General features: G+C 46.0%; 1 protein-coding gene across 3 annotated transcripts in view; it reads right to left on the reverse strand.

Annotated features, from left to right (window-relative positions):
• Positions 1–5,226: 5,226 nt before the first annotated feature.
• LOC139536443 (phosphatase and actin regulator 3-like) overlaps positions 5,227–23,991 on the reverse strand; it is an 83,748-nt gene continuing 64,983 nt past the window's right edge. For 2 of the 3 annotated variants that reach the window (XM_071336981.1, XM_071336980.1), the window contains exons 9-12: positions 9,565–9,620; positions 7,313–7,515; positions 6,515–6,591; positions 5,227–5,705 (exon numbers count right to left, since the gene is read on the reverse strand). In XM_071336981.1, the coding sequence (XP_071193082.1) occupies positions 5,690–5,705; positions 6,515–6,591; positions 7,313–7,515; positions 9,565–9,620 (352 nt within the window). In that variant the 3' untranslated portion in view covers positions 5,227–5,689. Of the gene's footprint in view, positions 5,706–6,503; positions 6,592–7,312; positions 7,516–9,564; positions 9,621–23,991 lie in introns of all 3 variants that reach the window. The other variant, XM_071336982.1, reaches the window with a different exon arrangement.

The following is a 23,991-nucleotide window of genomic DNA, read 5'->3' on the forward strand; positions in this document are numbered from 1 at the left end:
ATGATAAGCTCTACAGTGAAACAAACTGAATGGTAGCTATCTCCTGATGATAAGCTCTAGTCTAACAAACTGAATGGTAGCTATCTCGTGATGATAAGCTCTAGTCTAACAAACTGAATGGTAGCTATCTCCTGATGATAAGCTCTACAGTGAAACAAACTGAATGGTAGCTATCTCGTGATGATAAGCTCTAGTCTAACAAACTGAATGGTAGCTATCTCATGATGATAAGCTCTACAGTGAAACAAACTGAATGGTAGCTATCTCGTGATGATAAGCTCTACAGTGAAACAAACTGAATGGTAGCTATCTCGTGATGATAAGCTCTAGTCTAACAAACTGAATGGTAGCTATCTCGTGATGATAAGCTCTAGTCTAACAAACTGAATGGTAGCTATCTCCTGATGATAAGCTCTACAGTGAAACAAACTGAATGGTAGCTATCTCGTGATGATAAGCTCTAGTCTAACAAACTGAATGGTAGCTATCTCATGATGATAAGCTCTACAGTGAAACAAACTGAATGGTAGCTATCTCGTGATGATAAGCTCTACAGTGAAACAAACTGAATGGTAGCTATCTCCTGATGATAAGCTCTAGTCTAACAAACTGAATGGTAGCTATCTCCTGATGATAAGCTCTAGTCTAACAAACTGAATGGTAGCTATCTCCTGATGATAAGCTCTACAGTGAAACAAACTGAATGGTAGCTATCTCCTGATGATAAGCTCTAGTCTAACAAACTGAATGGTAGCTATCTCGTGATGATAAGCTCTAGTCTAACAAACTGAATGGTAGCTATCTCCTGATGATAAGCTCTACAGTGAAACAAACTGAATGGTAGCTATCTCGTGATGATAAGTCAAACAAATTGTGTCTCAGTGATATACTTATTTTCTACATTATTTTTTTTTAGCCACGTTGTGAAATGCAGACATTCAGGTTAAGACAGTAAACTGCCCTCACAGTGCTAGACCAGTGGAGGCTGGTGAAGGGAGGACGGCTCATAATAATCTCCAAAATGGAACAAACGGGAACTATGTGTTTGATGCGTTCTATAAAGGTTAATGTTATTCAGTACCAGCCATTATTATGAGCACTTCCTCACAATTTAAAGTGAGGACATTATTATATTAGGACTGTCTTCGTCTTTCCAGCCATGGCGAGAAAGACTTACGAGACGTCGGGCGGTGTTGCTCGTGACAACAGGCTTTCGAGCATCAGATCGAATAATACAATTGGGAAAAGCGTTCACGTATTTGAGATCATTTACGTGCGCTAATAACTTGAAAGAAAAGGGGAAAAAGCTATTAGCCACTATATGCTACTGCCTAGCCATCACTGCTGTTATTTCTGTGCTGCTTATATAGCATTTTGTATTATGGCTAGCCTATAGCCCTGCTATTACACTGTGTACTACTGCTAGCCCGTATTGCTATATTGTAATTAGCCTGCTATTACACTGTGTACTACTGCTAGCCCGTATTGCTATATTGTTATTAGCCTGCTATTACACTGTGTACTACTGCTAGCATAGCATTGCTTTATTGTAATTAGCCTGCTATTACACTGTGTACTACTGCTAGCATAGCATTGCTATATTGTAATTAGCCTGCTATTACACTGTGTACTACTGCTAGCATAGCATTGCTATATTGTAATTAGCCTGCTATTACACTGTGTACTACTGCTAGCATAGCATTGCTATATTGTAATTAGCCTGCTATTACACTGTGTACTACTGCTAGCATAGCATTGCTATATTGCAATTAGCCTGCTATTACACTGTGTACTACTGCTAGCATAGCATTGCTATATTGTAATTAGCCTGCTATTACACTGTGTACTACAGCTAGCATAGCTTTGCTATATTGTAATTAGCCTGCTATTACACTGTGTACTACTGTTAGCATAGCATTGCTATATTGTAATTAGCCTGCTATTACACTGTGTACTACTGCTAGCATAGCTTTGCTATATTGTAATTAGCCTGCTATTACACTGTGTACTACTGCTAGCATAGCATTGTTAGCATTGTTATTACATTTGCTATTATTCATTAGCCTGCTATTACTGCTGTGTAAAACATTTAGCCAGCAGCATACCACCCTGCATCCCACTGCTGGCTTGCTTAAGAAGCTAAGTAGGGTTGGTCCTGGATGGGAGACCAGATGCTGCTAGAAGTGGTGTTGGAGGGCCAGTAGGAGGCACTCTTTCCTCTGGTCTAAAACATATCCCAATTCCCCAGGGCAGTGATTGGGAACATTACCCTGTGTAGGGTGCTGTCATTTGGATGGGATGTTAAACAGGTGTCCTGACTCTCTGTGGTCACTAAAGATCCCATTGCACTTATCGTAAGAGTAGGGGTGTTAACCCCGGTGTCCTGGCTAAATTCCCAATCTGGCCCTCAAAACCATCACGGTCACCTAATAATCCCCAGTTTACAATTGGCTCATTCATCCCCCCTCCTCTCCCCTGTAACTATTTCCCAGGTCGTTGCTGTAAATGAGAACGTGTTCTCAGTCAACTTACCTGGTTAAATAACGGATAAAAAAAGTACTTTGTTTTTCTCTATTTACTACCTTCTTGTTGGCCGTGTGTGTTCTGTCTGCTACTGGTCTCCTAACCGAGGTCACTGGGACAGTTGCACCCGTATCTCAACCAGCAGCTCTATCAGAGTCCACTACCAGTTGGCGGCGCTCTTACTCAACAACCCTCCATCCAAACACCTTATAAAATGAATCGACAACAGCAGCAGTTCATTAAAAAGTCAAAACTTGTATTGTGCAGACAATAATAGTGTTTACAAAGGGTTGGTTGTCTGACATGGGGTCCAGACAGACATGGTTTCCTCTTGCCAACAGCATAACATAATAATTATAATGATGATGATGATGATGATGCATTAACAGGGTGTTATGAAACTCCCTGCAGTCCAGCTCAGAGAGACAGATGCCTGGGTACTGGGGGGGAGAATAACATGGAGGGTCGCAAAATTATCCCGGTTCCGGGAATCCTCCAGCCAGGGAATTTGGGGAAATTTACCAGACATTTTGCGACCCAACTAGCATTACTGGAAAGGAGAGGAGAGGAAAGGGCTCGTTGGTCACATGCACCATATCTCTCCTCATCTCTCCTCATCTCTCCTCATTTCTCCACATCTCTCCACATCTCTCCACATCTCTCCTCATCTCTTCTCCTCATCTTCTCCTCATCTCTCCTCATTTCTCTTCATCTCTCCTCATCTCTCCTCATCTCTCTCTTCATCTCTCCTCATCTCTCCTCTTCTCCTCATCTCTTCATCTCTCTCCACCTCTCCTCCTTCTCCTCATCTCTTCCACCTCTCCTCATTTCTCCTCATCTCTCCTCTTCATCTCTTCATCTCTCTCCACCTCTCCTCATTTCTCCTCATTTCTCCTCATCTCCCCTCATCTCTCCTCTTCTCTCCTCATTTCTCTTCATCTCTCCTCTTCTCTCCTCATTTCTCCACCTCTCCTCATTTCTCCACCTCTCCTCATCTCTCCTCATTTCTCTTCATTTCTCCAAATATCCCCTCACCTCTCCTCATCTCTCCTCATCTCTCCTCATCTCTCCACATCCCCTCATCTCTCCTCATCTCTCCTCTGCCAGCATCCACAAGGCCATTGTTCGTAAATGCTTTCAAAGAGTCTGTTATGAAAAAAGTATGGCAGACACGACCTGGCATCTTCTGTCCTCTGACATAGAGATGACCTCCTCAAGGTCTGTGTCCATATGGGTCCTGGTCAAAAGTAGTGCACTATATAGGGAACCCTGGTCAAAAGTAGTGCACTATATAGGGAACCCTGGTCAAAAGTAGTGCACTATATAGGGAACCCTGGTCAAAAGTAGTGCACTATATAGGGAACCCTGGTCAAAAGTAGTGCACTATATAGGGAACCCTGGTCAAAAGTAGTGCACTATATAGGGAAACCTGGTCAAAAGTAGTGCACTATATAGGGAATAGGGTGCCATTTGAGACCTAACCTGGCATCTCCTCCATCCTCGGACTTGTAGAACCAAGGTTATAAGACAAAATGTTCAGATGTTCCTCTGAGCAGGTTGGAGGTAACCTGGTGGAACAGGCCTGATCCCTGTCTCTGAGCAGGTTGGAGGTAACCTGGTGGAACAGGCCTGATCCCTGTCTCTGAGCAGGTTGGAGGTAACCTGGTGGAACAGGCCTGATCCCTGTCTCTGAGCAGGTTGGAGGTAACCTGGTGGAACAGGCCTGATCCCTGTCTCTGAGCAGGTTGGAGGTAACCTGGTGGAACAGGCCTGATCCCTGTCTCTGAGCAGGTTGGAGGTAACCTGGTGTAACAGGCCTGATCCCTGTCTCTGAGCAGGTTGGAGGTAACCTGGTGGAACAGGCCTGATCCCTGTCTCTGAGCAGGTTGGAGGTTACCTGGTGGAACAGGCCTGATTGTTGCCTTCACCATTCTGTTTCACTTCACGTATCATTCTAGCCTTTCTACAATATATGAGGGTTTGGAATAAGACAGAAAATGGTTGGTCCAATCAGCATCCTCTCAGAAATGGTGGGTGGGTTCAGGGCAATAACCCACATGGGCATACTGCTATCCTTGAAGGTCATTCGCTGATGAGTAAGTTTTGAATACTGTCCCTCATTACTGCGTCGTTGAGGAGGAATGCCGGAGTGATATGTGAAGTGAAATAGCGATCAGACTGGTTCCACTGGGCTAAGTTGAAGGCCCTTCATAGTTCCTCCCTTTTGACTGGTTCCACTGGGCTAAGTTGAAGGCTCTTCATAGTTCCTCCCTTTGGGCTGGTTCCACTGGGCTAAGTTGAAGGCTCTTCATAGTTCCTCCTAATCCAAAAGATCCAACTCCACTAGGAAACAAGGCGACCAGCACTCACAGACAACATCATTTCTATCAGTTTATTCCATACCAGCAGTTTTGGGGATGTTTCATCCTTTTTAACCTTTTCTGGCGACAGGTAGCCTAGCAGTTAAGATCATTGGGCCAGTAACTGCAAGGTTGCTGGTAAAACAAAGCACTTAACACTAATTTCTCCTGTAAGTCGCTCTGAATAAGAGCATCTGTTAAATGACTAAAGTGTAAAGAAAAAAGGTTGTCTTTTATTATTTATTGTTGTTCCATTGTCGAGAAGGAATCTACATTAAGCATTTGGTTGGATGATTTTTAACATCCAGATCCCGTAAAACTTGAAAATAACACCAAGACGTTTGTTGCGTAGTAATAAAGTTTTCTGATTCTGATTCTTTCAGACTGCTGGCTTGGAGTGAATTGAGAGAAACGACTTGTGAACTAGTAAGTGCTGCTATCTTCTTCATTTGTCTTTTTTCTCATTGGATGACATCCAGGAGTCTTTTTCTCATTGGATGACATCCAGGAGTCTTTTTCTCATTGGATGACATCCAGGAAACAGCACACATTGACGTGTTAATAGTTCCTTGAAGAGTTTATCAGTCTGATGTTTCCTGTGATCTTTCCTGGGCTCCAGCTCGAGAGACATAGCCTCCATTGTGACACACAGAGAGACAGACAGCTCCTCCATGTTGGTAGAGAGACAGACAGAATTCTGTAGTTCGAACATCCGGGAACAGGAGACTGGGCCTGGGAACAGGAGACTGTCACATGGTTTACACTGACCACACAGCTGCTTCTTCACAGAAGAAACTACCTCTACACTACGGTCGATGGAACCTAGAGACAGAGAGAGAGAGAAAGAGAGAAAGAGAGAAAGAGAGAGAGATATAGGGGGGAAGAGAGAAAGAGAGAAAGAGAGAAGAGAGAAGAGAGAGAGAGAGAGAGAGAGAGATATAGGGGGGAAGAGAGAGAGAGAGAGAGAGAGAGAGAGAGAGAGAGAAAGAGAGAAAGAGAGAAAGAGAGAAAGAGAGAAAGAGAGAAAGAGAGAGAGAGAGAGAGAGAGAGAGAGAGAGAGAGAGAGAGAGAGAGAGAGAGAGAGAGAGAGAGAGAGAGAGAGAGAGAGAGAGAGAGAGAGAGAGAGAGAGAGAGAGAGAGAGAGAGAGAGAGAGAGGAGAGAGAGAGAGAGAGAGAGAGATATAGGGGGGAAGAGAGAAAGAGGACACTGTCAGTGTTAGAGTACGATCACTTCCCAGAACTTCATCAATCAGAGATCTATTAATAATCTATATTAATAACTGAATGGACAGACGGTGCGAGTGTTCTGTCTGCACCATCTATTCATATAGAATATATTGAATAGCTCTGTCCTCTGAGTGCTAGACAGGAACTGTGCTGAATGGTTAGGTAACATACAGTCCCGTTGTGGAGCTTGCAGAGTTGTATAACTGTGTCAGACAGGAGGGGGGTCTGGAGTCAGCAGAGGAGAGGAGAGGAGAGCAAAGCTCTGGCTAAATGTGTCCTCGTCTCCCCGGTTCTGTGTGATTCAGCAAAACGTACAGCTAAATCTGACTTTCATTCTAGCAGTCTGTACAGTGCACGTACCCACTGGCTAGGTGACATTAGTTTGTCCATTACCTGAGACTCACCTTGTCAGATGCTTGCTGGAATTGTGAACCTCCATCTCGTTGCTCTTAAACTCATTCAGCTCCTTCCTTATTGCTGCCTGGAGGACACAACACCAATGTCAATAGCAACAACAGCACAGTCAACAACAATAGCAACAACAGCACAGTCAACAACAATAACAACAACAACAGCACAGTCAACAACAACAGCACAGTCAACAACAATAACAACAACAACAACAGCACAGTCAATAACAACACAATAAACAACAATAACAACAACAATACAATCAACAACAATAACAACAACAGCACAATCAACAACAATAACAACAAAAACATAGTCAATAATAACAACAACATCACAGCCAACAACAATAACAACAACAAAAGCACAGTCAACAACAATAACAACAACAGCCAACAACAATAACAACAACAAAAGCACAGTCAGCAACAATAACAACAACAGCACAGTCAACAACAATAACAACAACAACAGCAAGGTCAACAACAATAAACACAACAACAGCAAAGTCAACAAAAACAACAGCAAGGTCAACAAAAACAACAACAGCAAGGTCAACATCAATAACAACAACAACAACACAGTCAACAACAAAAACAACAACAGCAGAGTCAACAACAATAACAACAACAACAACAGTACAGTCAACAACATTAACAGCATAAGCACAGTCAAAAACAATAACAACACAGTCGACAACAATAACAACACAGTGTGTGTGTGTGTGTGTGTGTGTGTGTGTGTGTGTGTGTGTGTGTGTGTGTGTGTGTGTGTGTGTGAGTTGAGCTGACCTTGTCTGAAGCAGACAGCCTGGTCCAGGGTTTGTCTGCTCTGCGGTCGTAGTCCTGAGCCTTGGCCACCTCTACATAGTCACTGAAACGAATCAGTATCTTCCTGTCTCTTAACTCATCTACTGTAGGGCGCTGGTTCAACTTCCTGTTGAGTCTCTGTTTGATCTCTCTCCTCTCCTCCTGCTCTGACTGGTCGTTCCTCTCTGGAGGGAAAACACAACACATTAGAAACAAGATTGACCTGTGAGTCCTGATGTGACCGTAGACAAATTAAAATGTGTGTGTGTGTGTGTGTGTGTGTGTGTGTGTGTGTGTGTGTGTGTGTGTGTGTGTGTATTTGGGAGAAATGTGAGCTGGGAATGCAGATTGAAGCCTTATAGGATTGAGTCTATCTTTATTAGACATTAAGGTTAGGGTTAGAGTTTTCTGAACATTTTTATTGTTTATTTCACTTTTGTTTATTATCTACTTCATTGCTCTGGCAATGTTAGCATATTTTTCCCATGCCAATAAAGCCCTTCAATTGAATTGAGAGAGACAGAGAGACAAGGAGACAGAGAGAGAAGGAGACAGAGAGACAAGGAGACAGAGAGACAAGGAGACAGAGAGACAAGGAGACAGAGAGACAAGGAGACAGAGAGACAAGGAGACAGAGAGACAAGGAGACAGAGAGACAAGGAGACAGAGAGACAAGGAGACAGAGAGACAAGGAGACAGAGAGACAAGGAGACAGAGAGACAAGGAGACAGAGAGACAAGGAGACAGAGAGAGAAGGAGACAGAGAGAGAAGGAGACAGAGAGAGAAGGAGACAGAGAGAGAAGGAGACAGAGAGAGAAGGAGACAGAGAGAGAAGGAGACAGAGAGAGAAGGAGACAGAGAGAGAAGGAGACAGAGAGAGAAGGAGACAGAGAGAGAAGGAGACAGAGAGAGAAGGAGACAGAGAGAGAAGGAGACAGAGAGAGAAGGAGACAGAGAGAGAAGGAGACAGAGAGAGAAGGAGACAGAGAGAGAAGGAGACAGAGAGAGAAGGAGACAGAGAGAGAAGGAGACAGAGAGAGAAGGAGACAGAGAGAGAAGGAGACAGAGAGAGAAGGAGACAGAGAGAGAAGGAGACAGAGAGAGAAGGAGACAGAGAAGGAGACAGAGAAGGAGACAGAGAAGGAGACAGAGAAGGAGACAGAGAAGGAGACAGAGAAGGAGACAGAGAAGGAGATAGAGAAGGAGATAGAGAAGGAGATAGAGAAGGAGATAGAGAAGGAGAGAGAGAAGGAGAGAGAGAAGGAGAGAGAGAAGGAGAGAGAGAAGGAGAGAGAGAAGGAGAGAGAGAAGGAGAGAGAGAAGGAGAGAGAGAAGGAGATAGAGAAGGAGATAGAGAAGGAGATAGAGAAGGAGATAGAGAGATAGAGAGAGAGAGAGACCCTTACCTTAACCATTCTGAGCATAACCTTAAGATTTTCGGGAATTCATGTATAAACACAAAAACATGGATGAACGTTTAATTCTGACGTGAAATTGTGAGAGCTTGTTGTCCATACAACAGAACAGCTTCCCTTCACAATCTCACAGGCCTGTCTTTATCTGTCTGTATGTGCGTGCGTGCGTGCGTGTGTCTGTGTCTCTGTACGGACTGAACAGCAGACAGAGGGACTGTCATTTTGGATAAAAGTGTCTGCTAAATGACATATATTATCATTTTATTCTTATTAATAATATATACTATATTATATAACATAGTAGATTAGTATTTTTCGTTTGGGAGTTTTAGGGACAAAAGCCCTCCGGGATTAGTCAGGGAAATTGATATTGAGATATTAAGTGGAACAAAAAGCACTTTATTTTTTGGTGCAAAAAAGATCGAATGATATAATGTGTTTGAATGTCCCTTACTCTCCGTAAACCAGTAGTGACGGGAGCTGCCACAAAATACACATTCCATATTGGCTTAGGCAATGGGATATCTTTCTGCATAATGTGCAAAAACTATTTTTTAATAATTTTTAAATAATATTTATCAATAGTAGCCCAATGTTCGACAATAGTGATATTTTTTTGTAAAAAAAAAAAAAAATTAAGTCGGAAATGTAGATGCATTTTAATAACAAAGCTGCAGTATAAACTACAATTTTGCAGTTCAATGTAACATGTATTCATCACCATGGCAATAAATGTAAGAATAATAATTTAATAATGTCGAGGAGCTGTTGGTATAATCAGTTATGAACTAGGTAGTACATATGCTAATAATACTCACGTTTGAGGATGTTTCGACTTTCCAGCTCCTCTACAGCGGGTCTCTGGCTCAGCCGCCTGCGGAAAAACACCAGAATAATGTTCTGAACCATGTTGTCTGATTTCCCGCTTCTCGGTGCTCCGGTAATAGTCTCTGACAGACAGGCTGTTTCTACTAGCAGCAGTCAGGATGTTTGAGTCGGAGAGTAGAGCCGCTCCACGATCTACATTTCCTAGTGTCCCATCTGGAGTTCACTAGCAACCCTCTTCTGTGACTGAACCGAGAGCGCCTCCACATCGGGGTAGAAGACCAGGTGCGTGGTTTATCACGCTACAAAACACAAAGCCTCTTATGCAGAATATATATCCAGAATATAAAGCGTCATTTTTCTTTACAAAATATTTCCCAAGATCCGCTGTGCAGGATTAAAATAATGTGGATCGTGTCAGCGAGATGGGGAAGTAAAAAGGATGAATCTATAGCCTGTAAGATCTGCACGGCACGACTGAGCTCCCTAAGTGTCTATGGCAGTATGATGAGAGCTCCGCTCTACTCTGCTATCGGTAATGTATTCTGCCTGGCTACTGACGCGGCGCGACGCTGCTGTCCACTGTGGTGTGGTGCTGGAGAGCTCTCTCCTTTTACTACAGCGCAGCAGCATCACCGCAAGGAGGAGGGGGAGGGTTGTTGCTACGTAGATAGGAAATTCCCACTCACGCTCCAAACCGTGCAAGCCTTGAAAACTGCTGCAGTCAGGAATTCAGCAGGCAGGCTGCTCTCCCTTTACCTCCTCTCCACTCCCACCCCCTCCCCTCCTGATCCAAGAAAGAGACTGGGGATTGATTCCAGAAAGGAGTTTCCTTCTACTAACATTATCTGACAGATTATATTTCTACACAATGATGTAGATGACATTCCTAAACTCCTTTAAAACAGTACAACAGGCAGACAGCCTCATTATTTACTTGCTATGTGCGGGTTGTTTTACACACTGCAGAATTAACCACTATACAAATATGCATTTATAGCCTATATATCCGTCTCTAATTAGACAGGCTGTGTGGCACTGTTAAAACCATGATGTTATAACTGTACCGAGTCAATGTGGAGGCTATATACAGGGGGTACCGGTACAGAGTCAATGTGGAGGATATATACAGGGGGTACCGGTACAGAGTCAATGTGGAGGCTATATACAGGGGGTACCGGTACAGAGTCAATGTGGAGGCTATATACAGGGGGTACCGGTACAGAGTCAATGTGGAGGCTATATACAGGGGGTACAGGTACAGAGTCAATGTGGAGGCTATATACAGGGGGTACCGGTACAGAGTCAATGTGGAGGCTATATACAGGGGGTACCGGTACAGAGTCAATGTGGAGGCTATATACAGTGGGTACCGGTACAGAGTCAATGTGGAGGCTATATACAGGGGGTACCGGTACAGAGTCAATGTGGAGGCTATATACAGGGGGTACCGGTACAGAGTCAATGTGGAGACTATATACAGGGGGTACCGGTACAGAGTCAATGTGGAGGCTATATACAGGGGGTACCGGTACAGAGTCAATGTGGAGGCTATATACAGGGTGTTACGGTACAGAGTCAATGTGGAGGCTATATACAGGGTGTTACGGTACAGAGTCAATGTGGAGGCTATATACAGGGGGTACCGGAACAGAGTCAATGTGGAGGCTATATACAGGGGGTACCGGTACAGAGTCAATGTGGAGGCTATATACAGGGGGTACCGGTACAGAGTCAATGTGGAGGCTATATACAGGGGGTACAGGTACAGAGTCAATGTGGAGGCTATATACAGGGGGTACCGGTACAGAGTCAATGTGGAGGCTATATACAGGGGGTACCGGTACAGAGTCAATGTGGAGGCTATATACAGGGGGTACCGGTACAGAGTCAATGTGGAGGCTATATACAGGGGGTACCGGTACAGAGTCAATGTGGAGGCTATATACAGGGGGTACCGGTACAGAGTCAATGTGGAGACTATATACAGGGGGTACCGGTACAGAGTCAATGTGGAGGCTATATACAGGGGGTACCGGTACAGAGTCAATGTGGAGGCTATATACAGGGTGTTACGGTACAGAGTCAATGTGGAGGCTATATACAGGGGGTACCGGTACAGAGTCAATGTGGAGGCTATATACAGGGTGTTACGGTACAGAGTCAATGTGGAGGCTATATACAGGGGGTACCGGAACAGAGTCAATGTGGAGGCTATATACAGGGGGTACCGGTACAGAGTCAATGTGGAGGCTATATACAGGGGGTACCGGTACAGAGTCAATGTGGAGACTATATACAGGGGGTACCGGTACAGAGTCAATGTGGAGACTATATACAGGGGGTACCGGTACAGAGTCAATGTGGAGGCTATATACAGGGGGTACCGGTACAGAGTCAACGTGGAGACTATATACAGGGGGTACCGGTACAGAGTCAATGTGGAGACTATATACAGGGGGTACCGGTACAAAGTCAATGTGGAGGCTATATACAGGGGGTACCGGTACAGAGTCAATGTGGAGACTATATACAGGGGGTACCGGTACAGAGTCAATGTGGAGACTATATACAGGGGGTACCGGTACAGAGTCAATGTGGAGACTATATACAGGGGGTACTGGTACAGAGTCAATGTGGAGACTATATACAGGGGGTACCGGTACAGAGTCAATGTGGAGACTATATACAGGGGGTACCGGTACAGAGTCAATGTGGAGACTATATACAGGGGGTACCGCTACAGAGTCAATGTGGAGACTATATACAGGGGGTACCGGTACAGAGTCAATGTGGAGACTATATACAGGGGGTAGCGGTACAGAGTCAATGTGGAGACTATATCCAACACACCACTGATAAGGCCCGCATGGGGGGTGGTGGTTCTACAGGTCACCAGGGAGGATTCCACACATACTCTCAGAAGAATGTAGTCTTTTCCACCTGGATGTATTACAGACCTACTACCCAGGATGTATGGCAGACCTACTACCCAGGCTGTATGGCAGACCTACTACCCAGGATGTATGGCAGACCTACTACCCAAGATGTATGGCAGACCTACTACCCAGGATGTATGGCAGACCTACTACCCAGGATGTATGGCAGACCTACTACCCAGGATGTATGGCAGACCTACTACCCAGGATGTATGGCAGACCTACTACCCAGGATGTATGGCAGACCTACTACCCAGGATGTATGGCAGACCTACTACCCAGGATGTATGGCAGACCTACTACCCAGGATGTATGGCAGACCTACTACCCAGGATGTATGGCAGACCTACTACCCAGGATTTATGGCAGACCTACTACCCAGGATGTATGGCAGACCTACTACCCAGGATGTATGGCAGACCTACTACCCAGGCTGTATGGCAGACCTACTACCCAGGCTGTATGGCAGACCTACTACCCAGGCTGTATGGCAGACCTACTACCCAGGATGTATGGCAGACCTACTACTCAGGATGTATGGCAGACCTACTACCCAGGATGTATGGCAGACCTACTACCCAGGATGTATGGCAGACCTACTACCCAGGATGTATGGCAGACCTACTACCCAGGATGTATGGCAGACCTACTACCCAGGATGTATGGCAGACCTACTACCCAGGCTGTATGGCAGACCTACTACCCAGGATGTATGGCAGACCTACTACCCAGGCTGTATGGCAGACCTACTACCCAGGATGTATGGCAGACCTACTACCCAGGCTGTATGGCAGACCTACTACCCAGGATGTATGGCAGACCTACTACCCAGGATTTATGGCAGACCTACTACCCAGGATGTATGGCAGACCTACTACCCAGGATGTATGGCAGACCTACTACCCAAGATGTATGGCAGACCTACTACCCAGGATGTATGGCAGACCTACTACCCAGGATGTATGGCAGACCTACTACCCAGGATGTATGGCAGACCTACTACCCAGGATGTATGGCAGACCTACTACCCAGGATGTATGGCAGACCTACTACCCAGGATGTATTACAGACCTACTACCCAGGATGTATGGCAGACCTACTACCCAGGATGTATGGCAGACCTACTACCCAGGATGTATGGCAGACCTACTACCCAAGATGTATGGCAGACCTACTACCCAGGATGTATGGCAGACCTACTACCCAGGCTGTATGGCAGCCCTACTACCCTGGCTGTATGGCAGACCTACTACCCTGGCTGTATGACAGACCTACTACCCAGGCTGTATTACAGACCTACTACCCAGGCTGTATTACAGACCTACTACCCAGGCTGTATGACAGACCTACTACCCTGGCTGTATGACAGACCTACTACCCTGGCTGTATGACAGACCTACTACCCAGGCTGTATTACAGACCTACTACCCAGGCTGTATGACAGACCTACTACCCAGGCTGTATGACAGACCTACTACCCAGGCTGTATGACAGACTTACTACCCTCGCTGTATGGCAGACCTACTAACCAGGCTGTATGGCAGACCTACTACCCAGGCTGTATGACAGACCTACTACCCAGGCTGTATGACAGACCTACTACCCAGGCTGTATGACAGACCTACTACCCTGGCTGTATGGCAGACCTACTACCCAGGCTGTATGGCAGACCTACTACCCAGGCTGTATGACAGACCTACTACCCAGGCTGTATTACAGACCTACTACCCAGGCTGTATTACAGACCTACTACCCAGGCTGTATTACAGACCTACTACCCAGGCTGTATTACAGACCTACTACCCAGGCTGTATTACAGACCTACTACCCAGGCTGTATTATAGACCTACTACCCAGGCTGTATGACAGACCTACTACCCAGGCTGTATTACAGACCTACTACCCAGGCTGTATTACAGACCTACTACCCAGGCTGTATTACAGACCTACTACCCAGGCTGTATTACAGACCTACTACCCAGGCTGTATTACAGACCTACTACCCAGGCTGTATTACAGACCTACTACCCAGGCTGTATTACAGACCTACTACCCAGGCTGTATTACAGACCTACTACCCTACGATGAACACAAACCTAAAGCACACGCTGGTAAATACACTGTACACATCGGTATACAGCACGCTGGTAAAAACATGGCCTCTGGTATTTAGAGCACATACACTACATGGACAAAGGTATGTGGACACCTGCGCGTCGAACATCTCATTCCAAAATCATGGTCATTATTATGGAGTTGGTCCCCCCCCCCTTTGCTTCTATAACAGCCTCCACTCTTCTGGGAAGGCTTTCCACTAGATGTTGGAACATTGCTGCTATAACAGCCTCCACTCTTCTGGGAAGGCTTTCCACTAGATGTTGGAACATTGCTGCTATAACAGCCTCCACTCTTCTGGGAAGGCTTTCCACTAGATGTTGGAACATTGCTGCTATAACAGCCTCCACTCTTCTGGGAAGGCTTTCCACGAGATGTTGGAACATTGCTGCTATAACAGCCTCCACTCTTCAGGGAAGGCTTTCCACTAGATGTTGGAACATTGCTGCTATAACAGCCTCCACTCTTCTGGGAAGGCTTTCCACTAGATGTTGGAACATTGCTGCTATAACAGCCTCCACTCTTCTGGGAAGGCTTTCCACTAGATGTTGGAACATTGCTGCTATAACAGCCTCCACTCTTCTGGGAAGGCTTTCCACTAGATGTTGGAACATTGCTGCTATAACAGCCTCCACTCTTCTGGGAAGGCTTTCCACTAGATGTTGGAACATTGCTGCTATAACAGCCTCCACTCTTCTGGGAAGGCTTTCCACTAGATGTTGGAACATTGCTGCTATAACAGCCTCCACTCTTCTGGGAAGGCTTTCCACTAGATGTTGGAACATTGCTGCTATAACAGCCTCCACTCTTCTGGGAAGGCTTTCCACTAGATGTTGGAACATTGCTGCTATAACAGCCTCCACTCTTCTGGGAAGGCTTTCCACTAGATGTTGGAACATTGCTGCTATAACAGCCTCCACTCTTCTGGGAAGGCTTTCCACTAGATGTTGGAACATTGCTGCTATAACAGCCTCCACTCTTCTGGGAAGGCTTTCCACTAGATGTTGGAACATTGCTGCTATAACAGGCTCCACTCTTCTGGGAAGGCTTTCCACTAGATGTTGGAACATTGCTGCTATAACAGCCTCCACTCTTCTGGGAAGGCGTTCCACTAGATTTTGGAACATTGCTGCTATAACAGCCTCCACTCTTCTGGGAAGGCTTTCCACGAGATGTTGGAACATTGCTGCTATAACAGCCTCCACTCTTCAGGGAAGGCTTTCCACTAGATGTTGGAACATTGCTGCTATAACAGCCTCCACTCTTCTGGGAAGGCTTTCCACTAGATGTTGGAACATTGCTGCTATAACAGCCTCCACTCTTCTGGGAAGGCTTTCCACTAGATGTTGGAACATTGCTGCTATAACAGCCTCCACTCTTCTGGGAAGGCTTTCCACTAGATGTTGGAACATTGCTGCTATAACAGCCTCCACTCTTCTGGGAAGGCTTTCCACTAGATGCTGGAACATTGCTGGACTTGCTTCCATTCAGCCATAAGAGCATTAGTGAGGTCGGGCACTGATGTTGGGCGATTAGGCCTGGCTCACAGTCGACGTTCCTATTCATCCCATAGAGCTTCGATGGGGTTGAGGTCAGGGAACTGTGCAGAGAATGCATTTCCACTGCTCCAGAGTCCAATGGAGGCGAGCTTTACACCACTCCAGTCGATGCTTGGCATTGCTCATGGTTATCTTAGGCTTGTGTGCGGCTGCTCTGCCATGGAAACCCATTTCATGAAGCTCCTGACGAACAGTTCTTGTGCTGACGTTCCAGAGGAAGTTTAGATTTTTATGTGCTACGCGCTTCAGCACTCGGCGGTCCCGTTCTGTGAGCTTGTGTGGCCTACCACTTCACGGCTGAGCCGTTGTTGCTCCTAGACGTTTCCACTGAACAATAACAGCAGTTACAGTTGACCGGGGAAGATCTAGCAGGGCAGAAATTTGACGAACTGACTTGTTGGAAAGGTGGCATCCTATGACGGTGCCACGTTGAAAGTCACTGAGCTCTTCAGAAAGGCCATTCTACTGACAATGTTTATCGATGGAGATTACATGGCTGTGTGCTCGATTTTATACACCTGTCAGCAACAGGTGTGGCTGAAATAGAATCCACTAATTTGAAGGGGTGTCCACATACTTATGTATATATAGTGTATGTTTGAGAAGTTTGAAGGTCTTGCTGCTACTGGATTCAAGGCAGCTACTGAAATACCTGTCTATTGTGTCATCAGAACACACACACACACACACACACACACACACACACACACACACACACACACACACACACACACACACACACACACACACACACACACACACACACACACACACACACTAGCAGGCTGTGTGTTGATGACTGCATCATCTCCTCCTGTCACGCTCTCTGAATAGAACTCGTTTCTATATATAGAACAAAACTGCTCATTAAAACAGATGGAAATAAAACAAGCCTGTCCTGGCAGAGAGAGGTACCCCTGGGGCACACCAGGATGTCCCTGTTCTGGCACAGAGAGGTACCCCTGGGGTACACCAGGATGTCCCTGTCCTGGCAGAGACCTGTCTGTCCCTGCCATGTCCCTGTCCAGGCAGAGACCGGTCTATATAAAAGCCCAGTGTCTGTCCCTGCCATGTCCCTGTCCAGGCAGAGACCGGTCTATATAAAAGCCCAGTGTCTGTCCCTGCCATGTCCCTGTCCAGGCAGAGACCGGTCTATATAAAAGCCCAGTGTCTGTCCCTGCCATGTCCCTGTCCAGGCAGAGACCGGTCTATATAAAAGCCCAGTGTCTGTCCCTGCCATGTCCCTGTCCAGGCAGAGACCGGTCTATATAAAAGCCCAGTGTCTGTCCCTGCCATGTCCCTGTCCAGGCAGAGACCGGTCTATATAAAAGCCCAGTGTCTGTCCCTGCCATGTCCCTGTCCAGGCAGAGACACAGAGTAGGACACCTGGGGTACTGAACAAAAATACAACAGCCATTTTGTGACGAGGACACCACATGGTAGGGAGCACGGAGACGTCTACACACACTCTGCACCAGGAGGGAGGGAGGTTTCCACGTGCTTATTGGGACATGATGTAACATGGTCTAAAAACAACATAGAAACTAGAATCATCCAGAAAAGCATGAATGCTGATGCTTCTACATAGTTGCATTATCTCAGGAAGGTAATGCACATGTTGACTGTGTAACACTAGGACAATGACAGGGCAGCAGTCACACCCACAATGCTGTTCTGTTCCTGCCTCTCCTCTGTCAGTCTACAGAGTTCCTGGTTATTGGATCATCTCCTCTGCTTCTCAGAGCCAAGGACTTCATTCCCAGAACAGAGCAGCGAAAAGTCAGTGTAGCGAAGAGGCGGGAAGGAGACGGAGCGAGGACGAGTTAAAGGAGTTGGCGTCATAGTCCTGACATGGCCTAGTTACACGCTATACCGGACAGAGAGACGCAGAGACAGAGACACTGGAATTAACCAGAGTACACTGAACTACCTCCTCTGTATGAGTCTAGGGTACTGTATTTGGTTTGAAGTAGACTTGATGTTGTCTGCACCTACAATAATGTTGTGAAGTCCACTTTAGACACAATAAAACAAAGATACCCTAAAACAAAGATACCCTAAAACAAAGACACCCTAAAACAAAGACACCCTAAAACAAAAATACCCTAAAACAAAGATACCATAAAACAAAGATACCCTAAAACAAAGACACCCTAAAACAAAGACACCCTAAAACAAAGATACCCTAAAACAAAGATACCCTAAAACAAAGATACCCTAAAACAAAGATACCCTAAAACAAAGATACCCTAAAACAAAGATACCCTAAAACAAAGATACCCTAAAACAAAGATACCCTAAAACAAAGACACCATAAAACAAAGACACCATAAAACAAAGATACCATAAAACAAAGATACCCTAAAACAAAGACACAATAAAACAAAGACACCATAAAACAAAGACACCATAAAACAAAGATACCCTAAAACAAAGATACCCTAAAACAAAGATACCCTAAAACAAAGCTACCCTAAAACAAAGCTACCCTAAAACAAAGCTACCCTAAAACAAAGACACCCTAAAACAAAGACACCCTAAAACAAAGATACCCTAAAACAAAGATACAATAAAACAAAGATACCCTCCTATCAGCCTGGGAATCAGCCTGTTTAATTAGCGTTCCTGTTTGCTAACACAAACAGACTGGATTTCCCCAGATTACCCAACTAGTCACCTGACTTACAATGTGAAAAATGACTAGCCTAGGATTCAATCTCAACACTAGCCAAGGATCTAACTAACCTCAACACTAGCCTAGGACCTAACTAACCCCAACACTAGCCTAGGACCTAACTAACCCCAACACTAGCCTAGGACCTAACTAACCCCAACACTAGCCTAGGACCTAACTAACCTCAACACTAACCTAGGACCTAACTAACCCCAACACTAACCTAGGATCTAACCCCAACACTAGCCTAGGACCTAACCCCAACACTAGCCTAGGACCTAACCCCCAACACTAGCCAAGGATCTAACTAACCTCAACACTAGCCTAGGACCTAACTAACCCCAACACTAACCTAGGACCTAACTAACCTCAACACTAACCTAGGACCTAACCTCAACACTAGCCTAGGACCTAACTAACCCCAACACTAGCCTAGGACCTAACTAACCTCAACACTAGCCTAGGACCTAACTAATCCCAACACTAGCCTAGGACCTAACTAACCCCAACACTAGCCTAGGAACTAACTAACCCCAACACGAGCCTAGGACCTAACCTCAACCCTAGCCTAGGACCTAACTAACCTCAACACTAGCCTAGGACCTAACTAACCCCAACACTAGCCTAGGACCTAACTAACCTCAACACTAGCCTAGGACCTAACTAATCCCAACACTTGCCTAGGACCTAACTAACCCCAACACTAGCCTAGGAACTAACTAACCCCAACACGAGCCTAGGACCTAACCTCAACCCTAGCCTAGGACCTAACTAACCTCAACACTAGCCTAGGACCTAACCTCAACACTAGCCTAGGACCTAACTAACCCCAACACTAGCCTAGGACCTAACTAACCCCAACACTAGCCTAGGACCTAACTAACCACAACACTAACCTAGGACCTAACTAACCTCAACACTAGCCTAGGACCTAACTAACCACAACACTAACCTAGGACCTAACTAACCCCAACACTAGCCTAGGACCTAACTAACCCCAACACTAGCCTAGGACCTAACTAACCCCAACACTAACCTAGGACCTAACTAACCCCAACACTAACCTAGGAACTAACTAACCTCAACACGAGCCTAGGACCTAACCTCAACACTAGCCTAGGACCTAACTAACCCCAACACTAGCCTAGGACCTAACTAACCCCAACACTAGCCTAGGACCTAACTAACGCCAACACTAGCCTAGGACCTAACTAACCCCAAACACTAGCCTAGGACCTAACTAACCCCAACACTAACCTAGGACCTAACCTCAACAGTAGCCTAGGATCTAACTAACCCCAACACTAGCCTAGGACCTAACTAACCCCAACACTAACCTAGGACCTAACTAACCTCAACACTAGCCTAGGACCTAACTAATCCCAACACTTGCCTAGGACCTAACTAACCCCAACACTAGCCTAGGAACTAACTAACCCCAACACGAGCCTAGGACCTAACCTCAACCCTAGCCTAGGACCTAACTAACCTCAACACTAGCCTAGGACCTAACCTCAACACTAGCCTAGGACCTAACTAAACCCAACACTAACCTAGGACCTAACTAACCCCAACACTAGCCTAGGACCTAACTAACCACAACACTAACCTAGGACCTAACTAACACCAACACTAGCCTAGGACCTAACTAACCCCAACACTAGCCTAGGACCTAACTAACCCCAACACTAGCCTAGGACCTAACTAACCCCAACACTAACCTAGGACCTAACTAACCCCAACACTAACCTAGGAACTAACTAACCTCAACACGAGCCTAGGACCTAACCTCAACACTAGCCTAGGACCTAACTAACCCCAACACTAGCCTAGGACCTAACTAACCCCAACACTAGCCTAGGACCTAACTAACGCCAACACTAGCCTAGGACCTAACTAACCCCAAACACTAGCCTAGGACCTAACTAACCCCAACACTAACCTAGGACCTAACCTCAACAGTAGCCTAGGATCTAACTAACCCCAACACTAGCCTAGGACCTAACTAACCCCAACACTAACCTAGGACCTAACTAACCTCAACACTAGCCTAGGACCTAACTAATCCCAACACTTGCCTAGGACCTAACTAACCCCAACACTAGCCTAGGAACTAACTAACCCCAACACGAGCCTAGGACCTAACCTCAACCCTAGCCTAGGACCTAACTAACCTCAACACTAGCCTAGGACCTAACCTCAACACTAGCCTAGGACCTAACTAAACCCAACACTAACCTAGGACCTAACTAACCCCAACACTAGCCTAGGACCTAACTAACCACAACACTAACCTAGGACCTAACTAACACCAACACTAGCCTAGGACCTAACTAACCCCAACACTAACCTAGGACCTAACTAACCCCAACACTAACCTAGGAACTAACTAACCTCAACACGAGCCTAGGACCTAACCTCAACACTAGCCTAGGACCTAACTAACCCCAACACTAGCCTAGGACCTAACTAACCCCAACACTAGCCTAGGACCTAACTAACCCCAACACTAGCCTAGGACCTAACTAACCCCAACACTAGCCTAGGACCTAACTAACCTCAACACTAACCTAGGACCTAACTAACCCCAACACTAGCCTAGGACCTAACTAACCTCAACACTAACCTAGGACCTAACTAACCCCAACACTAGCCTAGGACCTAACTAACCTCAACACTAGCCTAGGACCTAACTAATCCCAACACTAGCCTAGGACCTAACTAACCCCAACACTAGCCTAGGAACTAACTAACCCCAACACGAGCCTAGGACCTAACCTCAACCCTAGCCTAGGACCTAACTAACCTCAACACTAGCCTAGGACCTAACTAACCCCAACACTAGCCTAGGACCTAACTAACCTCAACACTAGCCTAGGACCTAACTAATCCCAACACTTGCCTAGGACCTAACTAACCCCAACACTAGCCTAGGAACTAACTAACCCCAACACGAGCCTAGGACCTAACCTCAACCCTAGCCTAGGACCTAACTAACCTCAACACTAGCCTAGGACCTAACCTCAACACTAGCCTAGGACCTAACTAACCCCAACACTAACCTAGGACCTAACTAACCCCAACACTAGCCTAGGACCTAACTAACCCCAACACTAGCCTAGGACCTAACTAACCACAACACTAACCTAGGACCTAACTAACCTCAACACTAGCCTAGGACCTAACTAACCACAACACTAACCTAGGACCTAACTAACCCCAACACTAGCCTAGGACCTAACTAACCCCAACACTAGCCTAGGACCTAACTAACCCCAACACTAACCTAGGACCTAACTAACCCCAACACTAACCTAGGAACTAACTAACCTCAACACGAGCCTAGGACCTAACCTCAACACTAGCCTAGGACCTAACTAACCCCAACACTAGCCTAGGACCTAACTAACCCCAACACTAGCCTAGGACCTAACTAACGCCAACACTAGCCTAGGACCTAACTAACCCCAAACACTAGCCTAGGACCTAACTAACCCCAACACTAACCTAGGACCTAACCTCAACAGTAGCCTAGGATCTAACTAACCCCAACACTAGCCTAGGACCTAACTAACCCCAACACTAACCTAGGACCTAACTAACCTCAACACTAGCCTAGGACCTAACTAATCCCAACACTTGCCTAGGACCTAACTAACCCCAACACTAGCCTAGGAACTAACTAACCCCAACACGAGCCTAGGACCTAACCTCAACCCTAGCCTAGGACCTAACTAACCTCAACACTAGCCTAGGACCTAACCTCAACACTAGCCTAGGACCTAACTAAACCCAACACTAACCTAGGACCTAACTAACCCCAACACTAGCCTAGGACCTAACTAACCACAACACTAACCTAGGACCTAACTAACACCAACACTAGCCTAGGACCTAACTAACCCCAACACTAACCTAGGACCTAACTAACCCCAACACTAACCTAGGAACTAACTAACCTCAACACGAGCCTAGGACCTAACCTCAACACTAGCCTAGGACCTAACTAACCCCAACACTAGCCTAGGACCTAACTAACCCCAACACTAGCCTAGGACCTAACTAACGCCAACACTAGCCTAGGACCTAACTAACCCCAAACACTAGCCTAGGACCTAACTAACCCCAACACTAACCTAGGACCTAACCTCAACAGTAGCCTAGGATCTAACTAACCCCAACACTAGCATAGGACCTAACCCCAACACTAGCCTAGGACCTAACTAACCCCAACACTAACCTAGGACCTAACTAACCCCAACACTAGCCTAGGACCTAACCTCAACACTAGCCTAGGACCTAACTAACCCCAACACTAGCCTAGGACCTAACCTCAACACTAGCCTAGGACCTAACTAACCCCAACACTAGCCTAGGACCTAACCTCAACACTAACCTAGGACCTAACTAACCCCAACACTAGCCTAGGAACTAACTAACCCCAACACTAGCCTAGGACCTAACTAACCTCAACACTAACCTAGGACCTAACTAACCCCAACACTAACCTAGGACCTAACCAACCCCAACACTATCCTAGGACCTAACTAACACCAACACTAGCCTAGGACCTAACTAACCCCAACACTAGCCTAGGACCTAATTAACCTCAACACTAACCTAGGACCTAACCTCAACACTAGCCCAGGACCTAACTAACCCCAACACTAGCCTAGGACCTAACCTCAACACTGGCCTAGGACCTAACTAACCCCAACACTAACCTAGGACCTAACTAACCCCAACACTAACCTAGGACCTAACTAACCCCAACACTAGCCTAGGACCTAACTAACCCCAACACTAGACTAGGACCTAACTAACCACAACACTAACCTAGGACCTAACTAACCTCAACACTAGCCTAGGACCTAACTAACCACAACACTAACCTAGGACCTAACTAACCCCAACACTAGCCTAGGACCTAACTAACCCCAACACTAGCCTAGGAACTAACTAACCTCAACACGAGCCTAGGACCTAACCTCAACACTAGCCTAGGACCTAACTAACCCCAACACTAGCCTAGGACCTAACTAACCCCAACACTAGCCTAGGACCTAACTAACGCCAACACTAGCCTAGGACCTAACTAACCCCAAACACTAGCCTAGGACCTAACTAACCCCA

The sequence above is a fragment of the Salvelinus alpinus genome, chromosome 12 (assembly GCF_045679555.1).
Source record: "Salvelinus alpinus chromosome 12, SLU_Salpinus.1, whole genome shotgun sequence".
NCBI lineage: Eukaryota > Metazoa > Chordata > Actinopteri > Salmoniformes > Salmonidae > Salvelinus > Salvelinus alpinus.